This window comes from Bombus terrestris, chromosome 4 (assembly GCF_910591885.1).
Source record: "Bombus terrestris chromosome 4, iyBomTerr1.2, whole genome shotgun sequence".
In the NCBI taxonomy this organism is placed as follows: domain Eukaryota; kingdom Metazoa; phylum Arthropoda; class Insecta; order Hymenoptera; family Apidae; genus Bombus; species Bombus terrestris.
Window position 1 is genome coordinate 1442463 of NC_063272.1, and position 27414 is coordinate 1469876.

Sequence of the window (27414 nt, forward strand, 5' to 3'; positions counted from 1 at the left end):
CTTACTCTTGTAACTAAACATAATAATAAAAGTTATAAAAGAACAAAAACGAACTATGTAATATTTAATTCCTGCCAAGCGACAATAAATAGTAATTATACTTTTATTTAATAATAATATTTTTGTCCTGAGAGTGTTATATATATATATCAATTTTTTTATCATATAAATTCATATTATTGTAGAAATAAAAATTATATAAATTAGAAATTTAATATTGTATTTGTCTACGATAGATGGCGTTTCAATAGATATAAATGTTTCCTTTCTTTAAAGTTTGATGTTCTATGTTCTTTACCTTCTATCAACGCGTTGAACTGAATGTACTTCTCTTTTTGAGCGTGTACACGTTTCGCGTCGCAAGGCTTAAAGGTAAATATATGTATTTAAATGTAATTTATAATAAATAATATTGTTCATTTTAAGTGTGCCACCTATTCGTATATTAAATAATTAAATTTATTTATAATATAATATATTACATTACAAGATGATTTACGATACAATAAAGATTTCATTATTCACGTGTATTTGCTATTCATAATTTTTCTAATATAGTTAATTATATTATTATATTTCTCAAGTTTTATTATTTCAATATCATGTAATTGTACAAATTATTATGCAAATAATTAATTATACAAATATCTTATACATTCTGTGTATAGTTAATAGTATCTGAAACGCAAAAATAGATTTCAGTATAAGGAGACGTAAAAAATTATATTTAGATTCCTATATATCTAATGCTAATTATTTTTCTTCATAAACGAATGTTGTTTGTTTCCAAATTCACTTATGTATAATACTAATATGCACTGTATATGATGATATAAATAATCACCATCTTTCGACTGAGAACTGTGATGGCAATTTCTTGCTGAAAGAAATTGATCAATATAAATAATGACGAGATATTAAATTCAAAAGAGCATTCAAAATGTGTTTCTTATTTCAGAATGCGTTACGTGGCCGCTTATCTTTTAGCTACCCTGGGAGGGAAAGCATCTCCTAGTCAAAATGATATTGAAAAAATTTTATCATCCGTTGGAATTGAAGCCGATACAGAAAAGCTTAAGAAAGTCATCTCAGAACTGAATGGAAAATCAGTAGATGAACTTATTGCACAAGGTACAACTTTAAATTTAAATATTAACACATACATATGTATAGATAAACTATGAAATAATTCAATGTTTAAAATATCTTTTTTACTGATATCTATAAAAGAAATGATTATTATGTGAATGTCAAAAGTTAAATTATTCAGCTCTATTTTATATGAATTTCTCAATTTCATCAAGTTTCAGTTTTGTCAGATACACGTTCAATATTTTAACCCTTTGCGCTTAATGACTTTTTTAATCTTAATGATTTTGTAATATTAATTTCTGTATTTTTTTGTATAATAATTTATAAAGCATTCACCAAGATGCATCTTTGCTTTGGCCAAAATTCTTCTTTGGTGACATTATGTCATATTTGCCAAATTGAATGTTATAATAATGTTCTCCCTCTTATATCTTCTTTTTTGCAGTATAACCATTTGTTTCAGTTATTATTTGTTTTATCGGTAAGAAATATCTTTAAAAAATTCAACAGTTCAACATTTGAGGATACCACCTATGGCCTTCCAGGTATTCCATCGGCTATGAATTTTATTCTTGGTGGTATTTCACTAGATTCTTTAAAAGGTGTCCATTCTGAATTATTAGGATCTTGTGGGGTATCACTGTCACTTTTGGATTTACTATCTATTATTTTAATCTTTCGATTTCTTACACTTAATACTATGTCACTATATCTCCATCATTGCTTTCATTTTCTTTATCAATAATTCCTTCATGGATACAATCGATCTCGTCTTTCAACAATTCAAAATCAAATTCATCTTCAGTTGAGCAAATTTCATTTCCCAAAATCCATTTTTTAGGGCTTCTAAGCTATACTACCATTATCGTTGAATCTGAATTAATGTAGGAGACGTCAGAACCATGGTTTTGGACGAGTTCAAGACTAAATATCTTATCTCCATTTCAAAGTGTGACATTTCACACTTCCTAACAAAAAACATAAAGAGCTAAGGAGCCTATTTACGAAAACATCTAGCACGACAAAATCTAGCATAAACAGAGACTTGCTTCTCACTTGTCATTTGAGTTGCCGTATGAAACGGTGTAGCCATTGTCGCCTCTTGAGGGCAAAGGGTTAAGAAACAAAGGGCTTATTTTCACGAACCTATTTATTACAAAGAAATGGCATTCTAAATGACTTGTCTATGTCTATTTTTATCTTAACGTGGTTTGTTTCGTTTTGAAAATAATGTTTTGTCAAATTAATTAAAAACTTTTGTTTCCTTGATATCAATGTATTAATATTATTCGACATTCTACTAACACATGGCTTCATTTTAACAAAAAGATGTTTGATTCTTTCAGGGATGGAAAAATTATTATCCATGCCAGTTGGTGGTGGTGTAGCTGTTAGTGCAGATGCTGCACCTGCAGGAGGTGCAGCAGCCCCAGCTGAAGAAAAGAAAGGTAAATGTTATATGAATATATAATACAATTAAAAATTATATAAAAATTATTCACATGATTTCTGTTTACAGAAGAGAAAAAACCAGCGAAAGAAGAATCTGAATCGGAAGACGACGACATGGGTTTCGGTCTTTTTGATTAAAATGACCAACAATAATATCTGTATAATATTTGTGCAACATATGTATTATACAGTTTTGACAACAGCCCTGGAAATGAAATAAATTTTATTTTCAATTTATTAATACTTAATTTTATTAAATTGATACTTAACATACTTTAATTCAATTAATTCTTAATCATCCTTTTGTGTGTATATATTGTCGAATAGTTATAAATACCTATAGACCTCAAATTTTCTGAATTAATATTGCAACATACTTAACGTACTTTAATTCAATTAATTCTTAATCATCTATTTATGTGTATATATTGTCGAATAGTTATAAATACCTATGGACCTTAAATTTTTTGAATTAATACTGTAACATGCTTAGCGTACTTTAATTCAATTAATTCTTAATCACCTATTTGTGTGTATATATTGTCGAATAGTTATAAATATCTATAGACCTCAAATTTTATGAATTAATATTGCAACGATCTTCGTGCATAGATATGTGATTCAAAACTTCAAATTCTTGAAAAATCATAATGTTATAATACAACTTTTAATTATGATTATTATTTCCTTTATTGTAATAGTAAGTTCTAGTGAGACTGGATATTAATTTCCTATACGAGGAAATGTACATGATAGAAAACGTATACGTAATGTACTCAATTGTGCGCCGTTGCAGTTTCATTCATACCAAGGAGTGGGGGTTGAGAATTGAAGAAAGGAAGGGGTGATGTTGGAGAGATTTGCTAGAAAATCCAGTTACGTGTATTCTTACGCTACCGAACGTTTAAATTGACTTAATTAAAACGATAATCGTGATTATTTGACATTCGGTTACAGGTCTCGTATAATGTAACTATTTGGATGCGTTTACAAACGTTTGGCAATATCAGAATATAGGATCGATCGAAACACTTTTGTACTTGAGGGACTATTTTTAGATAGAGGGGCGGTCATTGGCGGCCATGATGGGTGTCAGCGGCAAGTAGTGACGGCATTCACTTTGCGTCAGTTGGTTTTGTGCGCTGATGGTTGGACCGAGGTTTTTTGGTTGAGAAGAGCGCACTATAAGCCAAAACAGTTGTACATAGGAACGATAGACAGCCGCGATAGATTTTTCATTAGGTAACCGCGGCTGAAAAACCTCGAAAATTTTGGGAAAACATTAGGAAAATGACGCAGTTACTACCCATAAGGTTTCAAGAACATCTCCAGGTAGGTGACCTGCTTTCGTACCCGGCTCTTCTATTATTTCGACACGTCGTCAAACATCTTCATTTTCGCCAACTACATTTTCAACTTCATTTTACTATTATAACGTTCTTTTAGAAAATTTTTAGCTGCCAGTTTTATTGCTGTAACGAGGAGATACGAATTCGGTTAAAATACTTTTGAATTGACATTACTTTGACAGGTATAATAGTGATCGCATGTTCGTTCGTTATACTAAATTTTAATCAATTTATATGAACGTTCGTAATAGGATATTTAGAGGTTAACTAATCATAATATTATTCCGTATAGCGATGTCGACGAGAAAAATAAATTGATTTTTTTTATCAACGAGGGCCACGTCTACTCGACATATACGCCCCTTATTTCCGTCTTTATACATCGTGAATTTTCTAATTAAAATATTCGTTGTGTTTCGCAAATCTCGCGATAGCAATATGGAATTAGATTATGATTCATTAATTCGTCGGTAATTTACTTCTTTATAATAGTGATTTGCGATTTCGCGTGAAATAGCTTTTAATTGCAATCATGTATGATTATGTATTTTTTATTCTACATTCTAGATAAACTGCATTTAACTAATCCATTTCTCCCATCTTCCTGAAGCTGATGAAATTAATTCCTAGCGAGAAATATAATTTAGTTCAATAACAATTTTTATTAAATTTTCAGATTAGATAAAAATCAATGTGGAACACTTTTATGCTTATTTATCTTAAATTAATTATTAAATATGTTTAATATGAAATTATATTAAAAGCTCCCTCCAATAATTTTTATACATTAAAGTTATTTAAAGAATAAGAATAAGATAATAAGATATATAATTGCAATTTATAGAATATTTAGATATATTTCAAGTAAAGAGATGTTTCTCAGTAAGATAATTTGTTTTTGTCATTTTCTTTTTTCTAGCTTACAGCTGTTGGGATTAATGCTAATAATGTCAGCTTTAACACACTCACAATGGAATCTGATAAATTTATTTGTGTTCGAGAAAAAGTTGGCGATACTGCACAGGTAGTTATTATCGATATGAATGATTCTGCAAATCCAATCAGGAGACCTATTTCTGCAGATTCTGCGATCATGAATCCTGCAAGTAAAGTAATAGCTTTAAAAGGTAATAATTAATATAAAATAAATACATGGAACTTAATAATAAATTTAATAATATGTTTTATTCTTACTATTAGCAATGAAAACTCTGCAGATTTTTAACATAGAAATGAAATCAAAAATGAAAGCTCACACAATGACAGAAGATGTAGTCTTTTGGAAGTGGATATCATTAAATACTTTGGCATTGGTAACAGAAACTGCAGTTTATCACTGGTCGATGGAAGGAGAATCTACACCGAATAAAATGTTTGACAGACATTCGTCACTAAATGGCTGTCAAATAATTAATTATAGAACTGATCCAAAACAAACATGGCTATTATTGATTGGTATTTCTGCTCAGCACAATAGAGTGGTTGGTGCTATGCAACTTTATTCTGTTGAGAGAAAATGTTCTCAACCAATCGAAGGACATGCTGCTTCTTTTGCCCAATTTAAAATGGAAGGAAATGCAGAACCAAGTAACTTATTTTGTTTTGCTGTTAGAACAGTACAAGGTGCAAAGCTCCATATTATCGAAGTAGGTCAACCTCCTGCTGGTAATCATCCTTTCCCAAAGAAAGCAGTAGATGTTTTTTTCCCACCAGAAGCTGGAAATGACTTTCCTGTTGCTATGCAAGTCAGCTCAAAGTATGATGTTATATATTTAATAACAAAGTATGGCTATATACATATGTATGATATTGAATCTGCTACATGTATATTTATGAATCGCATATCTGGAGAAACTATTTTTGTCACTGCACCGCATGAAGCATCTGGTGGTATAATAGGAGTAAATCGAAAAGGTCAAGTATTATCTGTATCCGTCGATGAAGAAAACATAATTCCATATATAAATGGAGTACTACAAAATTCCGAACTTGCATTGCGAATGGCTGTAAGAAATAATTTGTCAGGAGCTGAAGACTTGTTCGTCAAGAAATTTAATTTGCTTTTTCAAAATGGTCAATACGCGGAAGCAGCCAAAGTTGCAGCAAACGCTCCAAAAGGAATACTTCGAACTCCGGCGACTATTCAACGGTTCCAACAGGTACCAACTACGCAAGGACAAACATCACCCTTATTGCAATATTTTGGAATACTTCTAGATCAAGGACAATTAAATAAATATGAATCTTTAGAATTATGTCGTCCAGTGCTTGTACAAGGTCGTAAGCAACTTCTTGAGAAATGGTTGAAAGAAGATAAATTAGAATGTAGCGAAGAATTGGGTGACTTAGTGAAACAAGCTGATCCAACTTTAGCTCTTAGTGTTTATTTAAGAGCTAATGTCCCTAATAAAGTTATACAATGTTTTGCAGAAACTGGACAATTCCAGAAAATTGTATTGTATGCTAAGAAAGTTTCTTATACCCCTGATTATATATTTTTGTTAAGGAATGTCATGAGAATTAATCCAGATCAGGGTGTAGCATTCGCCCAGATGTTGGTCCAAGATGATGAACCCTTAGCCGATATCAACCAAATTGTGGATATATTCATGGAACAAAACATGGTTCAACAATGTACAGCATTTTTATTGGATGCTTTAAAAAATAATCGGCCAAGTGAAGGAGCTTTACAAACACGACTTTTAGAAATGAACTTAATGTCTGCTCCACAAGTTGCTGATGCAATCTTAGGAAATCAAATGTTTACACACTATGACAGAGCTCACATTGCACAGTTATGTGAAAAAGCTGGCTTATTACAACGTGCTTTGGAACATTACACCGATTTATATGACATTAAGAGAGCTGTAGTACATACACATTTACTTTCTCCGGATTGGCTTGTTGGATTTTTTGGAACATTATCAGTTGAAGATTCTTTGGAATGTTTGAAGGCAATGTTGACTGCTAACATAAGACAGAATTTACAAATCTGTATTCAAATTGCAACAAAATATCATGAACAGTTGACTACTAAGGCACTGATAGGTATTTATAATTTGCTAATAATGTTATTTTAAACACATATTGATTTGTGTTATTTATATTACTATGTATTGGTTTATTTACTTCATATCATCATTATTTTCAGATCTATTTGAAAGTTTTAAATCATATGAGGGACTGTTTTATTTCCTGGGATCTATTGTTAATTTCAGTCAAGATCAAGAAGTACATTTTAAATATATTCAAGCAGCATGTAAAACTGGACAAATTAAAGAAGTGGAACGAATTTGTAGAGAAAGTAATTGTTACAATCCGGAACGTGTAAAAAATTTCCTCAAAGAGGCAAAATTATCTGATCAGTTACCTTTGATCATTGTTTGTGATCGATTCGATTTCGTACATGATCTTGTACTGTATCTCTACCGAAATAATTTACAAAAGTACATAGAAATTTACGTTCAAAAAGTAAGTTTCATTAATCGTCATTCTGCATCGAATTTAATATAAGAGTTATAAATTTTGTAATGATTAAACTTTATGACAAATAATAATTGCAATATAGTTTTTAGCTTTATTTATTGCAATGGTGGTTTAATTTTAGGTAAATCCGTCACGTCTACCAGTTGTAGTGGGTGGTTTACTTGATGTAGATTGCTCAGAGGATATAATAAAAAATTTAATTCTTGTGGTACGTGGTCAGTTCTCTACTGACGAACTTGTAGAAGAAGTTGAGAAGAGAAACCGTTTGAAGCTCTTACTTCCATGGCTGGAGTCTCGTGTCCATGAAGGTTGTGTTGAACCTGCAACGCATAATGCACTAGCAAAGATATACATTGACAGTAATAATAATCCAGAGAGATTTCTTAAGTAAGTAAATCTAAATATATCTTGACATAACAGAAAAATATATTATATAAAATGTTCTTTATTAACTAAATTTTAATTTTACAGAGAGAATCAATTTTATGATAGTAGAGTAGTAGGAAAATATTGTGAAAAACGTGATCCACATTTAGCGTGTATTGCGTATGAGCGTGGTCAATGTGATAGGGAATTGATAAGCGTATGTAACGAAAACAGCCTTTTCAAAAGTGAAGCTAGATATTTAGTGAGACGTAGAGATCCAGATTTATGGGCTGAAGTTCTTCTTGAAAGCAACCCTTACAAAAGGCCGTTGATTGATCAGGTAAGTTTACAGTAAAGAAAAATGATAAAAATAGCGTCAATAATTTTTTAAACATTTAATGAAACTTTGTTTCTATAATTTTAACTATGCTTGTATGCAATTGTTATGAAATTATCGAGATTTCTTTGTAGGTTGTACAAACAGCTTTATCAGAAACACAAGATCCTGAAGATATATCGGTTACTGTTAAAGCATTTATGACTGCTGATTTACCCAATGAACTAATTGAGCTTCTTGAGAAAATCGTACTCGACAGTAGTGTATTTAGTGATCATCGCAATTTACAAAATCTTTTGATTTTAACGGCAATAAAGGCTGATCGTACGCGTGTTATGGAGTACATCAATCGGCTGGATAATTATGACGCTCCTGACATTGCTAACATTGCTATTAACAATGAGTTATACGAAGAAGCTTTTGCTATCTTTAAAAAATTCGATGTGAATACGTCAGCTATCCAAGTTTTAATCGAACAGGTTAATAATTTAGACAGAGCTTACGAATTTGCTGAAAGGTGAGCTATAATGAATTGAATTTGTAGAAAGTACCTATGTATGAAATTTGTAGAAAGTACTATGTATGAAATTTAACGTGAAATAGTATATTAATGAACTGAATAACATAATTAGTAAAATGGTTGATTGTAATTCATTTTTTTTAAATTAATGGTCTGTTCTTATAGATGTAATGAACCGCCGGTATGGTCTCAATTAGCCAGAGCACAATTACAACAAGGTTTAGTGAAAGAAGCCATAGATAGTTTTATTAAGGCTGACGATCCATCAGCTTATGTAGATGTAGTAGAAACTACTCATCGAACTTCTCATTGGGAGGATTTGGTTCGTTACTTGCAAATGGCTCGCAAAAAAGCGCGTGAATCTTTCATTGAAAGTGAATTAATTTACGCATATGCAAGAACCAATAGACTTGCAGATCTTGAAGAATTTATTTCTGGTCCTAATCATGCCGACATACAAAAGGTAAGTTTTATGTATACATATTAGACACGTAATATTTATTTATGTATATTATCTCTAAAACAGATATATTTATGTCCATAAATGTAAATTTATATTACTTGTTATTAGATTGGCGATAGATGTTTCGACGACAAGATGTACGATGCTGCTAAACTTTTGTACAATAATGTATCGAATTTTGCACGATTAGCTATTACGCTTGTTCACTTAAAAGAATTCCAAGGCGCCGTTGACAGCGCTCGCAAAGCGAATTCAACTCGTACTTGGAAAGAAGTTTGTTTTGCTTGTGTGGATAGTGGAGAATTTAGATTAGCACAAATGTGTGGATTACATATAGTCGTACATGCCGATGAATTAGAAGATTTAATCAATTATTATCAAGATCGGGGGCACTTTGAGGAACTTATTAATTTATTGGAAGCTGCTTTGGGACTTGAAAGAGCGCATATGGGAATGTTCACTGAATTAGCTATACTTTATAGCAAATATAAACCTCAACGAATGCGAGAACATCTTGAACTTTTCTGGTCTCGAGTTAATATACCGAAGGTATACTATTAATTACATTTAAAATATTTAAATATGAACAAAATGGAAAAGAATGTATTATATTTATTAATAAAATATATAGGTACTCCGTGCAGCAGAGCAAGCACATTTATGGGCAGAGCTTGTATTTTTATATGATAAATATGAAGAGTACGACAATGCAGTTCTTGCAATGATGCAACACCCCACTGAAGCATGGCGAGAAGGTCATTTCAAAGATGTGATTACTAAAGTGGCAAACGTTGAACTTTATTACAAAGCTATACAGTTTTATGTCGAATATAAACCCCTACTTCTGAATGATATACTACTTGTACTTGCTCCACGCATGGATCATACGAGAGCAGTTGCATATTTCAAGAGAACAGGGCATTTACAACTTGTAAAACCATACTTGAGGTCGGTTCAAGCATTAAATAATAAAGCAATTAATGAAGCATTAAACGGTCTACTTATTGACGAAGAAGATTATCAAGGACTCAGAACATCGATTGATGCGTTCGATAATTTTGATAATATTGCGTTAGCACAACAACTGGAGAAACATGAATTAATTGAATTTAGAAGAATTGCTGCATACTTGTACAAAGGAAATAATAGATGGAAACAATCGGTGGAACTATGTAAAAAGGATCGATTGTTCAGGTAAGTTGCAATAAAACATTTAAATATTCTATTTATATGAGTTTTCATTATTTATTTCTATTTTCGTTATTCAGTATTTTAATTATTATGTTAACTGAATAGAGATGCTATGGAATATGCAGCAGAATCTCGCAATCCCGAAGTTGCTCAAGAATTATTAGAGTGGTTCTTGGAGAGAGGATCAAAGGATTGTTTCGCAGCATGTCTGTTTCATTGTTATGATTTACTTCATCCAGATGTTATTTTGGAACTTGCGTGGAGACATCGTATTTTACATTTCGCTATGCCGTATCTTATACAAGTTGCACGGGAATATATTACTAAGGTAATACCTCTCATAATTCAATATATTTAATTGCTGACATTTTATTATTATGATAATGACATATATTTTTTTAAAAGGTTGATAAACTGGAAGAAGCTGAAAGTCGCCGCATGGAAGAAACTGATCATCAAGAACATAAACCTATGATTATGCGTAAGTATTTATTTCTTAGTTTAAATATTTTTTAAGAATTTAAATAAATTATTAAAAAAAAATATATAAATTATAAATTTTTATAAATTGTACATGCGTGAAGAAGGCTGTGCTATTTAAAGGAAATATTTGTTTCTCTTTTGTTATATGAACAATTTTTTTATAAATTGATCTAGAGCAAAAAATAAAGATTTACAACTTTTCTTTGTATATATACACTAAAGCAATTTCTTATAACATATAAGTCTTATTCAACACAAAATTATGTAATTATTTTTGATATAATAATATTAGAAAAAAATTCTTGAAGAAATAACAAATATGTGTTATATATATTTTGTATCTTATCATATCATATGTATTTTCTATTTATAGCGGAACCTCAGTTAATGTTGACAGCAGGACCAGGTATGATGGCACCTGGTTATGCACCACAAGGCGTTTATGGAGCACCACCGCAAGGTGTCTATGCACCACCTGCAGCGGCGTACCAGGCTTATGGTATGTGAAACACAATGTGCAACACGTTCAGTAACAGAGATCAACAAAATCTACTTTTCTATAATATCTAGGTAGAACAAGATTATTTCAATAGCTCACAATTATATAAAATGCTAAAATAATATCATTAAAGAGAAAAGCGTTGCCGCAAGATAATTGTAACATAAATAAAAATAATGAATTCGAAGTAAACTACGAAATATTTAAGCGCGAATTTCTAGTTTATGAGTAACATTTATAAAATAATTAATTTACTGTTGAAATAATTAAAGAGTACACATTGACCATTGTTTATGGAAAAAAGGAAATAACCGTAATAAAAACAAAAAAAATACTTAAATATTTTGCGAATACACATCATATAACGAATCTTTAAAGGAGTATGCAATAGTAATAATTTTAGTAATCCATATTATATTGCAAAATTCTACATTCTACCAATTGAATTGGATTATTTTATGTTACTTCATAAAGTAACTATCGACATACTTTCACCGGAATATCGATGTATTGCGTACGTACGTGCCTTTGTTTAAGTATTGAAAGAAGTTTTAGTTTAAGATAATATAAAATTAACAATATTAAACAAAAATATTTGTAAGTTTCAATTCAATAAATGTGTCATGAAATTACACAGTGCTTCCTTTTTGGTAAAAGAAAAGAAGAAAATTGGGCTAAACATATTTAAGTGATTATTAAGAGAAATGATAAGTACTCAAAACTAACATATATTCATGTCCATCCAATGGAAAATGAAATATGGTGAAAATATTATTCTAATATATAATTTGTAGTAATAAAATAAAGGATCTATTTATTTAGATTCAATGAAAACGTTGTTGTCACAGTCAAATGTATGAGCCTCAAAATACCTAGCAAGATAAATAAAAGAGAGCGGCATATATCAGTACATCAGTATAACAACAGTGCAAAATAAAGCTGAGAAGTCTGTAAACTGTATGTAATGTATCTAGAAATTTAAATATAGTAAGATATGAGATACGTTTGTATGTCTGTCATTATATAAGTTTAGTATCTGTGTGTGTTATTGTTGTGGCATGGATAAATAACAAATTTAGCATTTGATCAGGCAGCCAAAATGTGAAGTATAGAATAGTAATATTACATGCTTTCCTAAAGGAAAAAAAAGAAAAAAGAATGATAACAAAGGTAGCTCTCTGATATATTCTCACTAGACAGAGAACATATTTAATCCATTGAAAATATAACAAACTTTATAACGATCTCGTCATATTGATGTATGGATATATGTACTGAGACTTGTTTATGCTGGCTTACAATATTATAATCTTATCTTTTTTGTACACGTTACATTAAAGAATTATAACACTTGTAAAGAAAACTCGGAGGTGTTATAAAATTATATGAACTAAGTAACAATTTTGTTTTACTAACGTGTTCATTTTTTTAGAAATATAACTTCAAGTTCTTTTTTTACTTATTGTATTTGGTTTACATAATGTATGTATAGTATCCTATTTGGATGTATTGTTCAGTATATTAATTGTATTAATGTATAATGACATTACAAGTATTAATGCAAGTTTGATAGTCAGATTCCGATACATATGTAGAAAATGACAGAATCGTGTTTGTTGACGTTTCTGTTCATTAAGTGATTCATATTGTCTGTATAAAATGCTCTACTAATAAATCAGGATCAAATACAAGATGTAAAAGGTATATCGGAAAAAATAGTACCTTTTTCTGGCATATCTTACATTCAATGTTCCTAAAAAGGAGCAACATTATTGCATAACACATTTTTAGTGACATTTTCTTCTGTCACATATTTCAAAAGGAACAGGAGATATGCACTTATAAATTGTTCTCATTATTCATAAATATGAAACAAAAGTTGAAAACTGGAAAATAATAACATCACAATGATAATGTAACAGAATATTATTCAAATATTTGAATAATGTTTGTTGCGATAATGATACTGATCACTGTGAGCAACTTTCGTTTGATATTTAGCGATTGCAGTAATTTAAGCTGCATATATTAAATAAAAGATGTTAAAATTAGATAATACAAAGAAGAGTCTGTAACATTCCCAATAATCACTTCACTTTCATTAAAATTATATAACGAATGAAAATGTAGATTGAAAAATGTATCTAATACCGTTCTGCAAAAAAGATAATAATGTAATTGTATCATTGTTTGAATATTGTGGATTAAAATAAAATATTAGTAAATTTAGAAATAAATATACCAAAATTGGTTGTTAATTACACGAATATACATATACATGATCAAAATCACATGTCTGTAATGTTGAAAGTCAGTATAAAATGTGAGACATTTGTCGCTATTAAATTTATTTCAATAAACAACTGTATGAATTGAATACACAGTTTACATTAATTTTATATTCCTATATATATTTCTGTCTAGAATTTTTTTCACAGGTACTTCTATGTCAAATGCGACTAGATTTTTTTTTATTAAGAAAAAGAATTTATTTTAAAAAGTTCTCGTTGATAAAAGAATTAATTATTTTTGTTTGAAAAAAAATATATTTTTGTTTTATATATGTGTACATATACTCCTATATCAAAGGTGACCAGATTTTTTAATTAAAAAAAAGAATTTATTAAAAAAAATTCTCGTTTATAAGAGAATTAATTATTTTTGTTCGAAAAGTAATATATTTACGTTTTATGTATGTATACATATATCCTATTAGCACAATATTTATCTATTCAGTCAGCAGGTGATATTTGTGAATCATATATACGAATACTCAATGAATTTTCAAAATCAATTTTCTTGGAAATAGAATCTTCTCCTTTCTTTTTTTTTTTCTTGGAAGCATCAACAAAATTCTTTTTTCACTTCTTTTGTAGGACAAATTGGTATTGTCCCATCTAGCATAATATTTTGCGGGATAAATATTCTATATATTAATCATTTTACACATATTAAAAAGGAAGTTTATTTCTAATTTTACAAAAATTACAACAGATTTATTTATTAATTACAACAGACTATAGTTCGTATATACGTCCACATTTAAACTTTTTTATTGTTCGTTCGGTAGGTCTTATAGAAAGATCTTTTCCAAAGAATTCCAATTTTATGTTTTTTAAATAAATATTTATAATAACATTATCTTTAGGTATTGCTGAAAATAAACATGAATTAATGATAGGACAAAGGAATAATAATAAAGTGTGAGACATAAAAAGGAATAGAAAAAGTATAAAATATAAATTATATACTTCGCATAATATTATCTCTTCCACAAATTCTGAAAATATTTTTTGTATCTTGAACTACAATGCCATTTAATCCAACCAAACTAGGACATTTTGATCCAACAATGGAAATTTCAGCACCATGAAAATCTGCTTTAATTAACTGTTGATTAACATATTCCCAATTTGGATCTGTAGAATCTTTTGGAATATTATTAAAAAACTTGGAGCCGAGTACTTGTTCCATATAATTTAGCCATAACTGATTTAATGGTAATAAGGCTGTATATTTCATATCACTTTTGCAACTAATCTTACGTAAACCAAGCTGCATTCGTTTCCTACTAGTTAATAACTTTCCTTGACATCGTTTTTTCTTGTTCCATTTATTTTTATGCTTAGCAAAAATTAGTGACTGTAAAATAATTATAATCATGTCATAAATTAAATTTCTGGTAATTAATATGAGTGTTCAATACATCAAATTTTATTAGTAATACGATATAATTCTTATTCATTTATTCATTTATTATATATTTATATTCTATATATATATTTTTTTTATTATTATTATACCTTTCTTAACTCATCTGCTACCGAACCAATATCAGAGGAAGGCAATGCATTTTGTAGAAAATTCGTGATATATTGTTCACTATTTTCACATGTACTAATTTGTTTTGTTATACTTTTAGGTAATGTTAAACATATGCTTTCTGTAACAGTTAAAATAATTAATCATGATAATATTAGTAGCATATATTAACTAACCTTTTAATTAATAAATACGTACGATTTATTTGTGCCATTATCAGTAATAACAATAATAGAAATGAGTTAATCAAAGTAGATTTATTTTACTTTATCAAATTATAATAGATGAATTACAAAACGTAAACACAAAGTACTATTGGCGTTAATATATTGTATTTCCAGTTCTTTCCTCAAAATTTCTGGCGTATATTATATTATTTTTTAGCAAATTATCTTTAGATTAGGTGACTAGAAAAATATTTTTTTAGGTTAATTTAAATTCAAACATGTTTAACTAATATTATGATATGTAAATATAATGATATATTTCTGTATTGACTTAATTATGTCAATATATATATCACTACATATTTTCTTCCTAAAATCTATGAAATTTGAATCAAGAAATCTGCGAAAACGAGACAGCACAAATTTCAGGACACGTAAATGAATACAGCTAAATAAAATAACGGTTCATTTACTCGTAAGTAAGTAAAGATTATAAGTTCTTTATGTATTAGAAATTGAAGAAGAAGAAAAGTTATCAGACATCTATGTAAAGAATGCAAATTTAGCCTTTCTTTCATAAACTTATAAGTAGGACGATTTATCTACTTTCACCGTGTGTTATAAGATTGTTTGTGTATATGTGTGGACCAATTTTAAAGAGTAAATATTTAAAGATAAGGTTTACATTTTTTCTGTTTATTATACATCTATTTAACTTATATATTTTTTAACATTATTTATATCGTTATATAAAGTATTCTAACAATCAGGAGGTATAGTTATATAGTTGGCAAGGAATGTTTCTAAATGTTACTTTTATGATTCTACGTGACAAGCAAGTCGAAAATATAGAATACAATTTGTTTATATGACTCCGTTTTCGAAAAAATCGAGTTTGAAAATTTGTCAAGCCTAGAAGCATACTTGAAGTTTAATTCCGTATTGAAGAGAACACATAAACTGAACAGTTGACAGGAGGTTACTTTACGGGCGAAGATAGGTCAAAAATGTAGAATAAAATTTTTTCATAGGATGCTTTATTTGTTTCCAAGAAAATAACATTTGAAAATTTATCTAGTACGCGTGTTCTCCACCAATTCTTAACTAAATACGTTCAAAGTTCCAAATTTTATCTTTTTCTTGGATTACAAATAAATTAAAAGCTTTTGATCGATTCAAAGTTCAAATTCTATTTTCCTGAAACGGAAAAATTTTGTTTTACATTTTTTATTTATTTTCGTCTATAGAATAACTTCCTACTGATTACTTACTCATACCGTCGGTAATTAAACAAATTTACATATGTTAAACAAATTTTCACATTTGATTTTATTGAAAGCGAAGTGCCATATCAAAAAATTTTATTTTACATTTTTGATTTATTTTTTCAAGAGTAGAATCAATCACTTTTTTCGATTGTACCATGCTTATTGGCACACCTTGTATATTGCACTTAAAGATATAATTCGGAAAATCACGAAAAGATAAGCCTTATTTGTACGCTAATTCTGTAATGCACAGATGAATGTAAATGAAATAACGCTTGAAATAACATCTTGAACGTCAAATAAATATGTTAAAAAATAGATCAATTTTATTGTATTAAGAACAGGCCGATACTCTATTTATTAAAGTAATATTTCTCCAGTAATATACAAATTAAGAACGTAACTAGGTATATCTTGTTGATCTTAGAATCGAAAGTTAGAAACTTTGAGAGAGGAAGACATTAAAGAAAAAAGTTAAAGAAAGAAACTAGAAATTTAGCAGTGTAGTCTACTTACTGACTACTTGAGTCGAAAGTCGTCGACAATCGTGGCATGTATGGACGGACCGTGTCTGTAATCGTGGCTCGGTATAAATGTATAGTGTCAAATTAACCATGTTGAAACGCATATTTGACATCGTAGAAATCAATTGAAAATAATAAAAAATGGTGTCATTAATAAAAAAGCAACTATTGAAACATTTATCAAGGTATTTACACGCTAAGCTGTTAAATAAATTTCATTATTAATTACACAGTATAATTAAAAATTGTACCACCCTTAATTAAGTAGAACAAGGAAGTTATAATTGTGGACAATTTTATTTATTTTGTTAATTACCGTTATTATTGTTATCCTTAAATTATTAGTCGTATTTTTTCGTATTTATCTACAATTATTAACGTAATTGTTAACATGACAAGTCTTAGATAATTATTTAAAATTACAATATAAATAAAAATTTTATCTTATGTCTGCATTATGAACAGATTTCAATATGTTATATATAAATTTACAGAAAATAAATCTATTGTAAAAAAGAAATATGCCATTGTATTTTATTCACAATATGATGTTTATGTGCATTTATTTAAATTTATAGATTTACCAAGAACTTATCTGCTGATAAAATAAATTTAAGTGCATTTAAAGGTGAAGGTGAACTGACAAACTTAGAACTTGATGAAATAGTTTTAACTGATTTGTTAGAATTGCCGTCATGGCTTAGATTAACAAATGCTTGGTGCAATAAAGTTTCATTTCGTATACAATGGACCAAATTAAGAAGTGTTCCTATTTTTTTGGTAAATAACAACTGTCTATTTATACATATTAATTATGTACATTTTTATATATTCATTTTTTTAACTATTTGTCAATATACTTTACCATAATACAATAGAATTATTAATATTATGTTATAATAAAATTTTGATTAGATCTTGATATTTATAGAGTTTAGATGAAGTTCATATAGAAGTAGAAACATGTGAAGATTTGAGAGATTTATCTTCTCCGCAAGGGCTTTCTTCATATACTGGTCCTGCAAAATATTCTTTTATACATAAAGTAATCGATGGTATAACAGTGACTGTTAATACTGTATCAGTTACTTTCAAAAGTCCTGCATTCATTGCTTCAGTTCAGGTACATAGTGTTATTGGTTTATTTATTAATGAAATCTGCCTTCATATCTTTATTAGAAGTTATTATGAAATTATTATTTTGTAATAGATGAATCGCATTATTGTGGAATCAAAATCTGCAACATGGCTACGATGTGATTTAAGAACTACTAGAGTAAAAGATCCTGATCGTGGTCAGTTACTTATTTTTAAAGAATTAGAATGGCAGACAGTTAGAATAGAGGCACAAAGTACTAAAGATAAGAACCTTACGCCATTACGTTTACTTACGAATCAAGCAAGGTGTCGGATTACTATTAAAAAAAGAATATCAGGTTAAAAATATTTTAATAAGTAATAAATATATTTCCCATTCTTTTGTTTTCTAAGTACACTAGAATGATATAATATTTGAATTTGTATTTTAGATTGTTTTGTTATGGGATCAAGACTGATTCTTATATTAGATGATCTCTTATGGGTTTTAACAGATTCACAGTTGAAAGCAGCACTTCATTTTATTGACTCTTTAGGTGGTTTGATAGAAAAAGCTACAGTATTAGAGCGTAAAACTAAAGCAGCTAGAAAATTAGAGGTTTGTAAGTGCAAAATTAGGAAACAAAATAGAAAGTTTCAATCATATGATAAGTATATTTTCATGGTTTTAGGTATTGCCAGAGTATCAAGCACAAATATCTCAACAATCAAGGACAAAAAATCAATATAATACTGCTATCTCTAAAATTTTTACCAGATATGATGTTGTAGAAACTTCATATCATTTTCTTTGTCAAAGAATTGATTTACATTTATGTGATGATGCTGGTAGTAAGTAAATTCAAATTTTGTATTGTTTTTTTAATAACAATGTTGTAATATTATTTATTTTCTACCTAGATGGTAGATCCTCCCATCCCGACTTAAAGGATGGTGGAGCACTGCAAATTTCATTAGTTAGATTTCAAGTTGATTATTATCCATATCACTTAGCAATGGCTGATAGAAAACATTGGGCTAAATATAAAGAAAATGCTACACCTCACAGCCAATGGTTACAGCAATCCTTAAGTTCTTTTCGAAGTCAGTTTATGGATCTCATAGATTCTGGCAGAACACAGCATTCTCCTTTAACTAGGAGTCAAGGAAACATTACAGGTTTGTCTTTAAAAAGTAAACAGTCAATCACAAACATGCCTTTTTAATATTAATAAAATATCCTTTCTTATTCTTATCTAGTTAATAACACAAAAGGTTTAGGAGACAATTCGGAAAAGGGTAATCAATCTCAAAATATAAACATAGCTGTTGATGACAAAAAAAAGTCGCAACATCCTAGTGGTAATCCAGTAAAAAATTACATTTTGGAACAGCTGGCTAAATTAATGACGACATGCATTATAATAAGGATAGATGATTTTACCTTATACAAAGTAACCACAACATCTCGTAATCCTGTACCAAAAGAATTTGTTATGGGTATGTGTAAGTTTTACGATGATCAAATTAATTTATTTACTAGGTTTATTTTTTTAAAATGATCCTTTATATAAAGCTTCCATATAATATCAATAATTATTTCGTTTAATAATTGCACAGCTCAAACAAGGAAGAAACATGCAACAGGTACAGATTACAAATAGTAATAGTATATTCATATTAATATCGCATTATAAGTACCAATTAAACATAGCTTCGTGTTTGAGAAGTTTTGTTGCTTCATGTGTTATGTTGTTATTATATCTTATATGTATCATATTATTGAGCTTTAATTCACAACTTAGTACAAAACGTTTTTAACAGCAGTTCTAAATATATGAATATTATTATTATTATATATTATAAATATTATACATATATTAATTAATATATGTATAATTAATCTGAAGCGTAATTAAAATATATTTAAAAGATAATCATAGTATAATTTGCTTTTCTAAAGCAAACATTTTAATCAAAATTTTTAAATGTCTTTTTTATGTTCTTCTTTTAAAAGATATGTATCAGTTCTATTGCAGTTGTAAGTAATATTCAATAATCTTTTATATATTTATTTTATAGTTTCTAAGAAGAAAATTAAAAACGAAGTATGTAAAAAACATTACAAATATTCAAAAAATAAGTAATAAATTATGTAATATACTTTCCAAGTATTTCAAATGGAACATTATTCTACTTAACATTATCTACCGCTTATCAATTATAAAAATATAGAAAATTATAATTCTGTTAAGTAATTGAAATTTCAATCATTTATGAAGAAGCATATAATTTTTTGTGTCTTTTAAGAAGGCTTCCAATAAAAAAATTTGTTGTATCTATCTTACAGATCCTAGGGACTGTGTTGTGTAGATACATATAAATGGTTATACTTCATGCAATCATTGTAGTTTGCATTTTGTAATATGTAATAGATAACATCATGTGAATTTTTACTGTTGTATGGAGTATATTCATAACGCATGTATGTTATTGGAGAATATATTTACATTTCTATTACACTTTATTGAAATATTTTTATGTTACTTAGGTGACAGAGACAAATTTTGTCTTCCAGAAGATGTTACAATTGTTCATGCTGAATTTACATATTATTATTATCCTGGAGATATTACATTTCCATGTAAGTAAACATATAATTATCACGTTAACAAATTTTAAATTAATTTACAACTTCATCTATTTTTTAATTGTTTAGTGCCACCACCAAAATTTTATGTACAACTGAATCCTATCCAAGTAAACTTTGATGTCTGTTCCTGCTTATGGTTTAATTCATTTGCATTAAATTTATATCATTCTCTAATGAATAAGGATAAACAATCAACATATACTTCCACTAATTTAATGTATTTTGATGTTAAAATCGAAGCTATACTTCCAAGGGCAAGTACTAAGACATTTGTATTATAGGTTAGTCTCGTACTACTGTACCCTCAATATACTTATTACCTTCAGGTAGTTTTTGAAAGCCAACAAGATTATCCTAATCAGAAGGATAGGCCAAAGTCTTTGCACATACAGACGTCGAGAGCGTCAATAACAAATGTTCGATCCGCAGAAAGATCTTCAAGAGCAGATTTAGCACAGTGTGTAAACGCTTTTCAAATGGGACAGATGTTTTTTGCTACAGACTTTCCAAATAGATCGAATGATTTTCATATTCTTACAGATAAATTTTTGGCACATTGCGCAGGTAAAAGTTTTGTACACAAGTATATTTTTCATATTATTATTACATAGTATGATACATATATTTCACATTCATTTATTTATTATAGGCACTGATAATATTCGATATCCACCACCTAATTTTAGCAGTAATTCTGTAAACGAATTAGTTCGTCAATTACACCGGGAGCTTTTATGGACTGAAGCTAAAGACATATGGTGTTGTAATTTGGAACCCGTTTGGGGAGATTTTCTTGGTGCTCGTGCGGTCGGACAAAACCGACCTGTGCCGTTCCTTGATGCATTTCCTTTAACTCTATGGTGTTACATGTCTATGAAATCGTCAGAGAAAGATTCATCAGAAAATAAATCTACTGCTGACATTCATGGTCTTGCATACATAAGCAATTTAGTTAGCGTGCAGATAAATCACTATCAATATTTGTTCTTGTTAAGATTATCGGAAGTTTTATCGGAAATGGCAACGTATCTAAATATTGATTCTAATAAAATATTAAAGGTTGATTGTGGTAGTTCACTTGTTATTGGTGCATTGATACCACAAGTAGAAGTAACATTTGTCATGCCGTCGCATACCCCTGGTAAAGAAAATTCTGGTGGTGATTTGGAATCCGTTATGCCAGATTCATCTAGCATAGCAGATGACATTCCAGGTTCGTCTATTCCATGGCAAAGTACAGAACGAGTTGAGAGCAGTAGTAAAAAGATTAATATAAATAATGAAACAATAACGCCACAAAGTGACGTATCATCAATGTTGTCAATGGATTTTATACATTCTAGTATACCTCAAACTGTTGTGACTTTTAAACAGAATGGTACCAATAAACACGAAAATAATATGCAGATAAGAAATGTAGCACACGATAAAAGGTGCATTGCTGTAGAGGAAGAGAAATCATTGCCTACTTTAAGATATACTGCTGATGCTACAAATAAGCATAGCAAAGGAGATTCGTCTTCAAATACACCATTCATTCCTAATAATTTCAACGTTGGTCTCTCTTCTATGAAAAAAGGATTAAGTAATTTGATGACATCAATTGATTCAGCTTTGAAGGCTTCTCCAGAAGATGGTAGCAGTGATACTGTGTCTATAAGAAGTGATGTTAGTTCTGACAGTGAGAACTACGTTTTAATTAATCTTCAAGATCAAGAAAAATTAGATACAATGTTTTCTGTTGATAATTCAATTAGAATAACAGCAGTAGAAGAAGCTAGTGAAGTAGTTGAAGAAACTCCTGATACTCAGAGTGAAAAATCTATGGATAGTATGTGTAAACGAAAGGATATTGTAAGTCTATGTTATGTAATATAATAATGTAATACAATTGAAAACTTTAATATCCTGATTAGATATAATCCTTTTTAGGTATCTATGGCAACATTTAAATTATCTAAAGTTGAATTTATTCAACAATCTCTTGGATATGCATCATCAATTAAAGTTCAAATTTCAAATATTGGTAATGATGAATGTTCATCTATCCCATGGGATGAATTTCAGGTAATATTATCTTCTATTCATCTAAATGATAAATTTCCTGTTTGCTGATTACATACAATATGCTATTTTAAATCTATTAAATAGATCTAAATACTGAGGTTTTTTTAATATTGCTGCAATCAAAAATATATTATTCTTTAGTGTTTCTTTCATACAATAATTTCATTAGAAAGTTTAAACTTTTTTTATATACTATACGAAGTGCTTTTTATTGTGTACAGATTTAATATATTTCTAATCAATACAAATTTAACCATTTATAGAGGACATATTGCTCTGAAACTTATGTTAAAATTTGTTAAGATGTTTCGAGTATGAAATTTGATTACATTAAAATAGTAATGCAGTATCTTATTCAAATAATATTTAAGTTTTTTGTATAAACTTGGAATGTATTCATGACTAACATTTTATTCCTAGTTACATACTTCGTGTGCCACGAAACTCTTTTAATTTTATTTCTAGCTTTATATCACATACATTATGAACATTTTTATATTATATATGTATATTTATACAATGTTTGTCTTTAACTTTTTTGCATGCTTCTCCTGCGTCTCTCCTTCTCTTGTGAATGTTTTTATGTGGCACTTGTGGCAGGTCAAGAGAAAGGTATTGGCAAAGTACTCATATATTTCGTATTAAATGCCTTGTACTATGTACATTTTATCGCATGTCTAGTTTTTTTGAATTAATTATGTCACTATGCTGTACAAATTGCATATATATAAATATTTATCCTATTGATCATTTAAAAAAGATTATTGTGAATGTATAGATTAGCTTTTTAGATTAGTATATAATAACTAAAATATAACTAATATATAATAACTAAAGGAAAATATTTGACAATTTACTTTTAAGTGATAATTTGTAATCTTTATTGATAAGTAATTATTGATATGCAAATGATAAATTTGTAGAGTATGTGACAATTACATATAAGTTTATTATTACATTATTAAGTTGCATAATTAGCAGTTAATATTTTATTATTATATTTTTTTTGTATATACAAACGAATTATGTAAACATTTCAAAAGTACACACTTTTACTTTTATGTGAAGGATTTAAAGCTTTATAGTTTTTAATTTCATAATATGTATATGTACTCAAAGTGTAATAAGTTCATGTAGCATGGTATGAAATAATGCTTAGCTGGAATGTATTTGAAAAGCTTTCAAATGCGATTGCAGATTATGTGTATTTTATATGAATTATACGGAAATGAGAGTAGCTTTGTTTATAAAACAAGTTTTCGTAGCTTTTTATGTTAAAATTTTTTAACTTATCATATATTAATAAGAAAAAGTTAACAATATGCAATTTTTGTATTTAAATGTTTAATTACATATTATGGAAATATATATAGAGTATGCTTATAAAGAAGCTAATATTAAGGATTTGTTCTTATTATCTAATATATGCAAATGATAATTTAGTCTTCAACGATTTTATAGTTTATTTTCCATAATTTCACATTTATAGCTTAGTTTTAAATTTTTATGAATTTATTACAAAATAAAAGAATTGTAATTCTATTACATAGTAGAAATTATAATTATAATATAGCTTAAGTGTTATACATATATTTTTTAATATTTTTTGTTTATTAGACAAAATTCAGTGCACGATCACGAGGTTGGGTCGAATTACCTTCAGATTCTAACTGTAGATCATGTATTAAACTACGTTTGGATCATGATTTAAAATGCAAGTCAGATTCTTCGAAATTGTCTCAAGCAAGTCGAGCTATAAGGAATAAAAATATGCACTTAAATCAGAATCATGATAATACAGCTGAGGAAGAGGTAGATACTACTATAGATGTACATAACAAACAAAGTGTTTTGGATTTGTTTGAAGATAAATTAGAAGTTAAAGTTACTAATGTATCAATGGCCTTGGCTATGAGTTCAATAAGTGGTCTTACAGACTTAACTGAAGATGAAATTATACCTAGGCCAATACCATTGCAGGTATGTTAAATTTTATTGTATTATTTCTTTTAAGTTTATTCTTAATTACATAACTACATAATTTCTATTTTATTGCAGATATATCTGGAGAGTATATCATTGCGTTTAAATGAAGATCGTCCACCGAATAATATAACTTCGCCAGGACCAATTCCTATAGATTTGAATATTGCAAAGCTTAAGATAGTACGAGATGCAAATGGAGTTTTTCATATCGAACCAGTTGGTAGGTAACAATGTACAATGAAGTTTTGTTATTATTATTTGCTACTTATTATTTTTATACAAGAAAGATATATAGTGTTTAATATAGTATAGTACAGTAAGTTTATAATATAGTAGGTTTTCGAAATACATTTAAATGACAAATTCTTTTATTTAAAAATTTGTTTATTTTTTTAAAATTAATGTTATACATTGTATAATTCTGTGCATTCAGACGGCCTTTCTAATGTGAGCATTTATACAAAACAATTAGAAAAATAGTAGTAGTATTTACTGCTTTAATAATATTGTTTAATAGGACATTGAATAAATAGAATTTTAGATTTGCATTTAATTATGCAAAGGCATGTTTTATTTTTTCTCAAATCAAAAGAAAATAATTTCCGCTTATTATCACTTATGCTTATTAAAATCTTTAATGCAATTTATAAATTAGCATGAATGAACAACTTATAGAGTGTCCAGAAAGGTTGATACAAAACTTATACTATATGTTAATGAGGTCAAGTAGGTATGAAAAGTTTATGTAAACTTATGACCGAAAATGTTTTATTGAAAAGTTATGAGCGTTCAAAGATTTCTGAGAAAGTAGTTCTTAAGACTCATTATACAGAATTGCAAAAAGACACATATACATTTACTACTATTACTACAATAGCAGGAATATTCGAAAGAGTTCAACAATCATTAGTTGGATGAATGATTTGCATCCTTGGTATTCTTACAGAAGCAATTTTAAACATTTATCATAACTGTCAAAGCAATTAATAAAAATTTTTTGGTGCTTATAACTCTTTAATGAAGCATTTTCGTACATAAGGTTATATAAATTTTTTGATCTACTTGACCTCATTAACATGTAGTATAAGTTTTGTCCTAACATTTTTGTCCCAACATGTCCTTTTTGGACATGCTGCATATAAGGTACAAAACATTGTTTTATAATGCTGCTTATTGTTCACAAATAGTTTAGATAGTAAATATATATTGTTTACTCACCATCTATGTTCAATAAAAAATATTTAATTTCCTAATTCGTTAAAAGTAATTTTTTATTAGAAGCACAACTTTTTTGTGTATTTTATAGATCACTATAAAATATTTTCCTATACATTCCTCTACTATTAATCTAACTCAAACATTTTATTTCTAGTAAACCTGTTGAGCAGGAGTAATTCCCTTGTAACACTCACAAGCAGTGATACTCAAATAGTCGAAAATATAAATCATGAAATGGAACTAAATATTTTAAGACAGTCCAGTAAACAGTTGAAATTAGATAATGAACAGCTTCGGCGTCGTCTCAATGCTTTGGAGAAAATATCAGAAGAAAATGCGAAATTAATACGTATAAAAGAAGAATCTACTGTAATCAAATCTCATTTAAGTGCAGCACAAGAAGACATACAGCTGCTTCTGAAAGAGAAAAGAGCCTTGCAAGAAACAATAACAGAACTTCAAAATCGAATAATTGGAAGTGGTCCAGGCAGCGCTACTCGTGCATCTTGGTCATCAAAGAGATAGCATACCAGTTGTTTTGATTGTTCCAAATGTTGTAGTTCGAATAAGTCATAATAATAATTTTATTAATTGTTACTTTTCATATTCTTAGAAGTGAAATTTTACACAGTTGAGTTAATATGTGTTTTCATAGCATCTATATTTAACTTAAAGAGAGAAAGGTATGTCATACTAGAACGTTTGGATCCTTACTATACGAATTTAATATCTTACATTGACTTTTATGCTAGTAATTGCCTTTAGCTATTCAATAGTCATTATTCAAGCTATTGAATAGTTATTCAAATCTATTCAAGCTATTCAATAGTCGTTAAGATAACATTCAGTTATGTAAGATGCACTTACATGAAATATACTGATTTTTACTATGAGCAAGTACAAGGCGATAAATAATGGCAATAGTAGTCAGTGTTTAACATTTTCATTAATAAAACAAATAAAGAAAAGATTGGTGGAATGAATATTCTGGATACATACATCTGTATTTATTATATGCGATAATACACGTGCTAAAACGTGATGTATATATGAGGTTGTTAATATTTTGCGAGCGCGCGCGCGCGCACGCGCACACACACACACACACACACACACACAAAATTAGTTATATATATTAATATATAATATATTAATTAATATATAATATAATATAATTATTATATAATTTATTATTTATATTTAATATATAATTATTATTGATTATATATTAATATTAATGTATTATGTATATAATATATAAATATTATGTAATATTTATATATACATATTTGTTGCATATATAGATATAAAACGTACATGATAGATTATAGTATGCTAGTCAAATTATTGCAATATATGTTTGGTTTTATAGCAGTTGTTGTTACCTAGCATGA

General features: G+C 28.4%; 4 protein-coding genes, 1 long non-coding RNA gene and 1 other non-coding gene across 16 annotated transcripts; 4 read left to right on the forward strand and 2 right to left on the reverse strand.

Annotated features, from left to right (window-relative positions):
• Positions 1–233: 233 nt before the first annotated feature.
• LOC100645225 (60S acidic ribosomal protein P2) lies at positions 234–2781 on the forward strand. Its single transcript, XM_003402396.4, has 4 exons — positions 234–372; positions 959–1131; positions 2439–2540; positions 2612–2781. The coding sequence occupies exons 2-4, from the start codon at positions 960–962 to the stop codon at positions 2680–2682; spliced, it is 345 nt and encodes a 114-aa protein (XP_003402444.1). The 5' UTR covers positions 234–372; position 959; the 3' UTR covers positions 2683–2781.
• On the forward strand, positions 820–892 carry LOC125385058. Its single transcript, XR_007223999.1, has one exon. It is a non-coding gene; the product is annotated as a small nucleolar RNA Me28S-Am982 (small nucleolar RNA).
• On the reverse strand, positions 997–2439 carry LOC125384859. The gene is made up of 2 exons (XR_007223674.1): positions 2149–2439; positions 997–2080 (listed from the first exon to the last, which is right to left on the reverse strand). It is a non-coding gene; the product is annotated as an uncharacterized LOC125384859 (long non-coding RNA).
• Positions 2782–3371: 590 nt separating the features above from the next.
• Positions 3372–13615, forward strand: LOC100645104 (clathrin heavy chain). The gene is made up of 14 exons (XM_012318799.3): positions 3372–3513; positions 3603–3876; positions 4813–5020; positions 5094–6941; positions 7045–7364; positions 7501–7766; positions 7851–8085; positions 8217–8599; positions 8768–9065; positions 9174–9614; positions 9697–10259; positions 10362–10584; positions 10662–10737; positions 11113–13615. Exons 2-14 carry the CDS (start codon positions 3835–3837, stop codon positions 11244–11246), a joined length of 5037 nt encoding a protein of 1678 aa, XP_012174189.1. The 5' UTR covers positions 3372–3513; positions 3603–3834; the 3' UTR covers positions 11247–13615.
• A 563-nt stretch (positions 13616–14178) lies between these two features.
• LOC100645474 (ribonuclease P protein subunit p29) lies at positions 14179–17132 on the reverse strand. 7 transcript variants are annotated; one of them, XM_048404930.1, is made up of 6 exons: positions 16900–16914; positions 16499–16735; positions 15259–16424; positions 15042–15181; positions 14490–14880; positions 14179–14392 (listed from the first exon to the last, which is right to left on the reverse strand). In XM_048404930.1, exons 3-6 carry the CDS (start codon positions 15272–15274, stop codon positions 14256–14258), a joined length of 684 nt encoding a protein of 227 aa, XP_048260887.1. In that variant the 5' UTR covers positions 15275–16424; positions 16499–16735; positions 16900–16914; the 3' UTR covers positions 14179–14255. The 7 variants fall into 7 exon arrangements, with proteins under 7 accessions (XP_048260887.1, XP_020723355.1, XP_003402446.1 ...); XM_020867696.2 differs by lacking the exon at positions 16900–16914 and having other exon boundaries at positions 15259–15467; positions 16152–16424; positions 16499–16792; XM_003402398.4 differs by lacking the exon at positions 16900–16914 and having other exon boundaries at positions 15259–15467; positions 15701–16424; positions 16499–16792.
• On the forward strand, positions 17057–27066 carry LOC100645355 (UHRF1-binding protein 1). 5 transcript variants are annotated; one of them, XM_048404929.1, is made up of 19 exons: positions 17057–17204; positions 17598–17799; positions 17951–18142; positions 18230–18455; positions 18549–18715; positions 18789–18948; positions 19018–19275; positions 19357–19596; positions 19717–19743; positions 20648–20740; positions 20816–21003; positions 21076–21313; positions 21399–22603; positions 22682–22816; positions 23417–23428; positions 24434–24796; positions 24875–25022; positions 25236–25249; positions 26175–26334. In XM_048404929.1, exons 1-19 carry the CDS (start codon positions 17161–17163, stop codon positions 26175–26177), a joined length of 3915 nt encoding a protein of 1304 aa, XP_048260886.1. In that variant the 5' UTR covers positions 17057–17160; the 3' UTR covers positions 26178–26334. The 5 variants fall into 5 exon arrangements, with proteins under 5 accessions (XP_048260886.1, XP_012174190.1, XP_012174191.1 ...); XM_012318800.3 differs by lacking the exon at positions 25236–25249 and having other exon boundaries at positions 26175–27066; XM_012318801.3 differs by lacking the exons at positions 23417–23428; positions 25236–25249 and having other exon boundaries at positions 26175–27066.
• Positions 27067–27414: the final 348 nt, after the last annotated feature.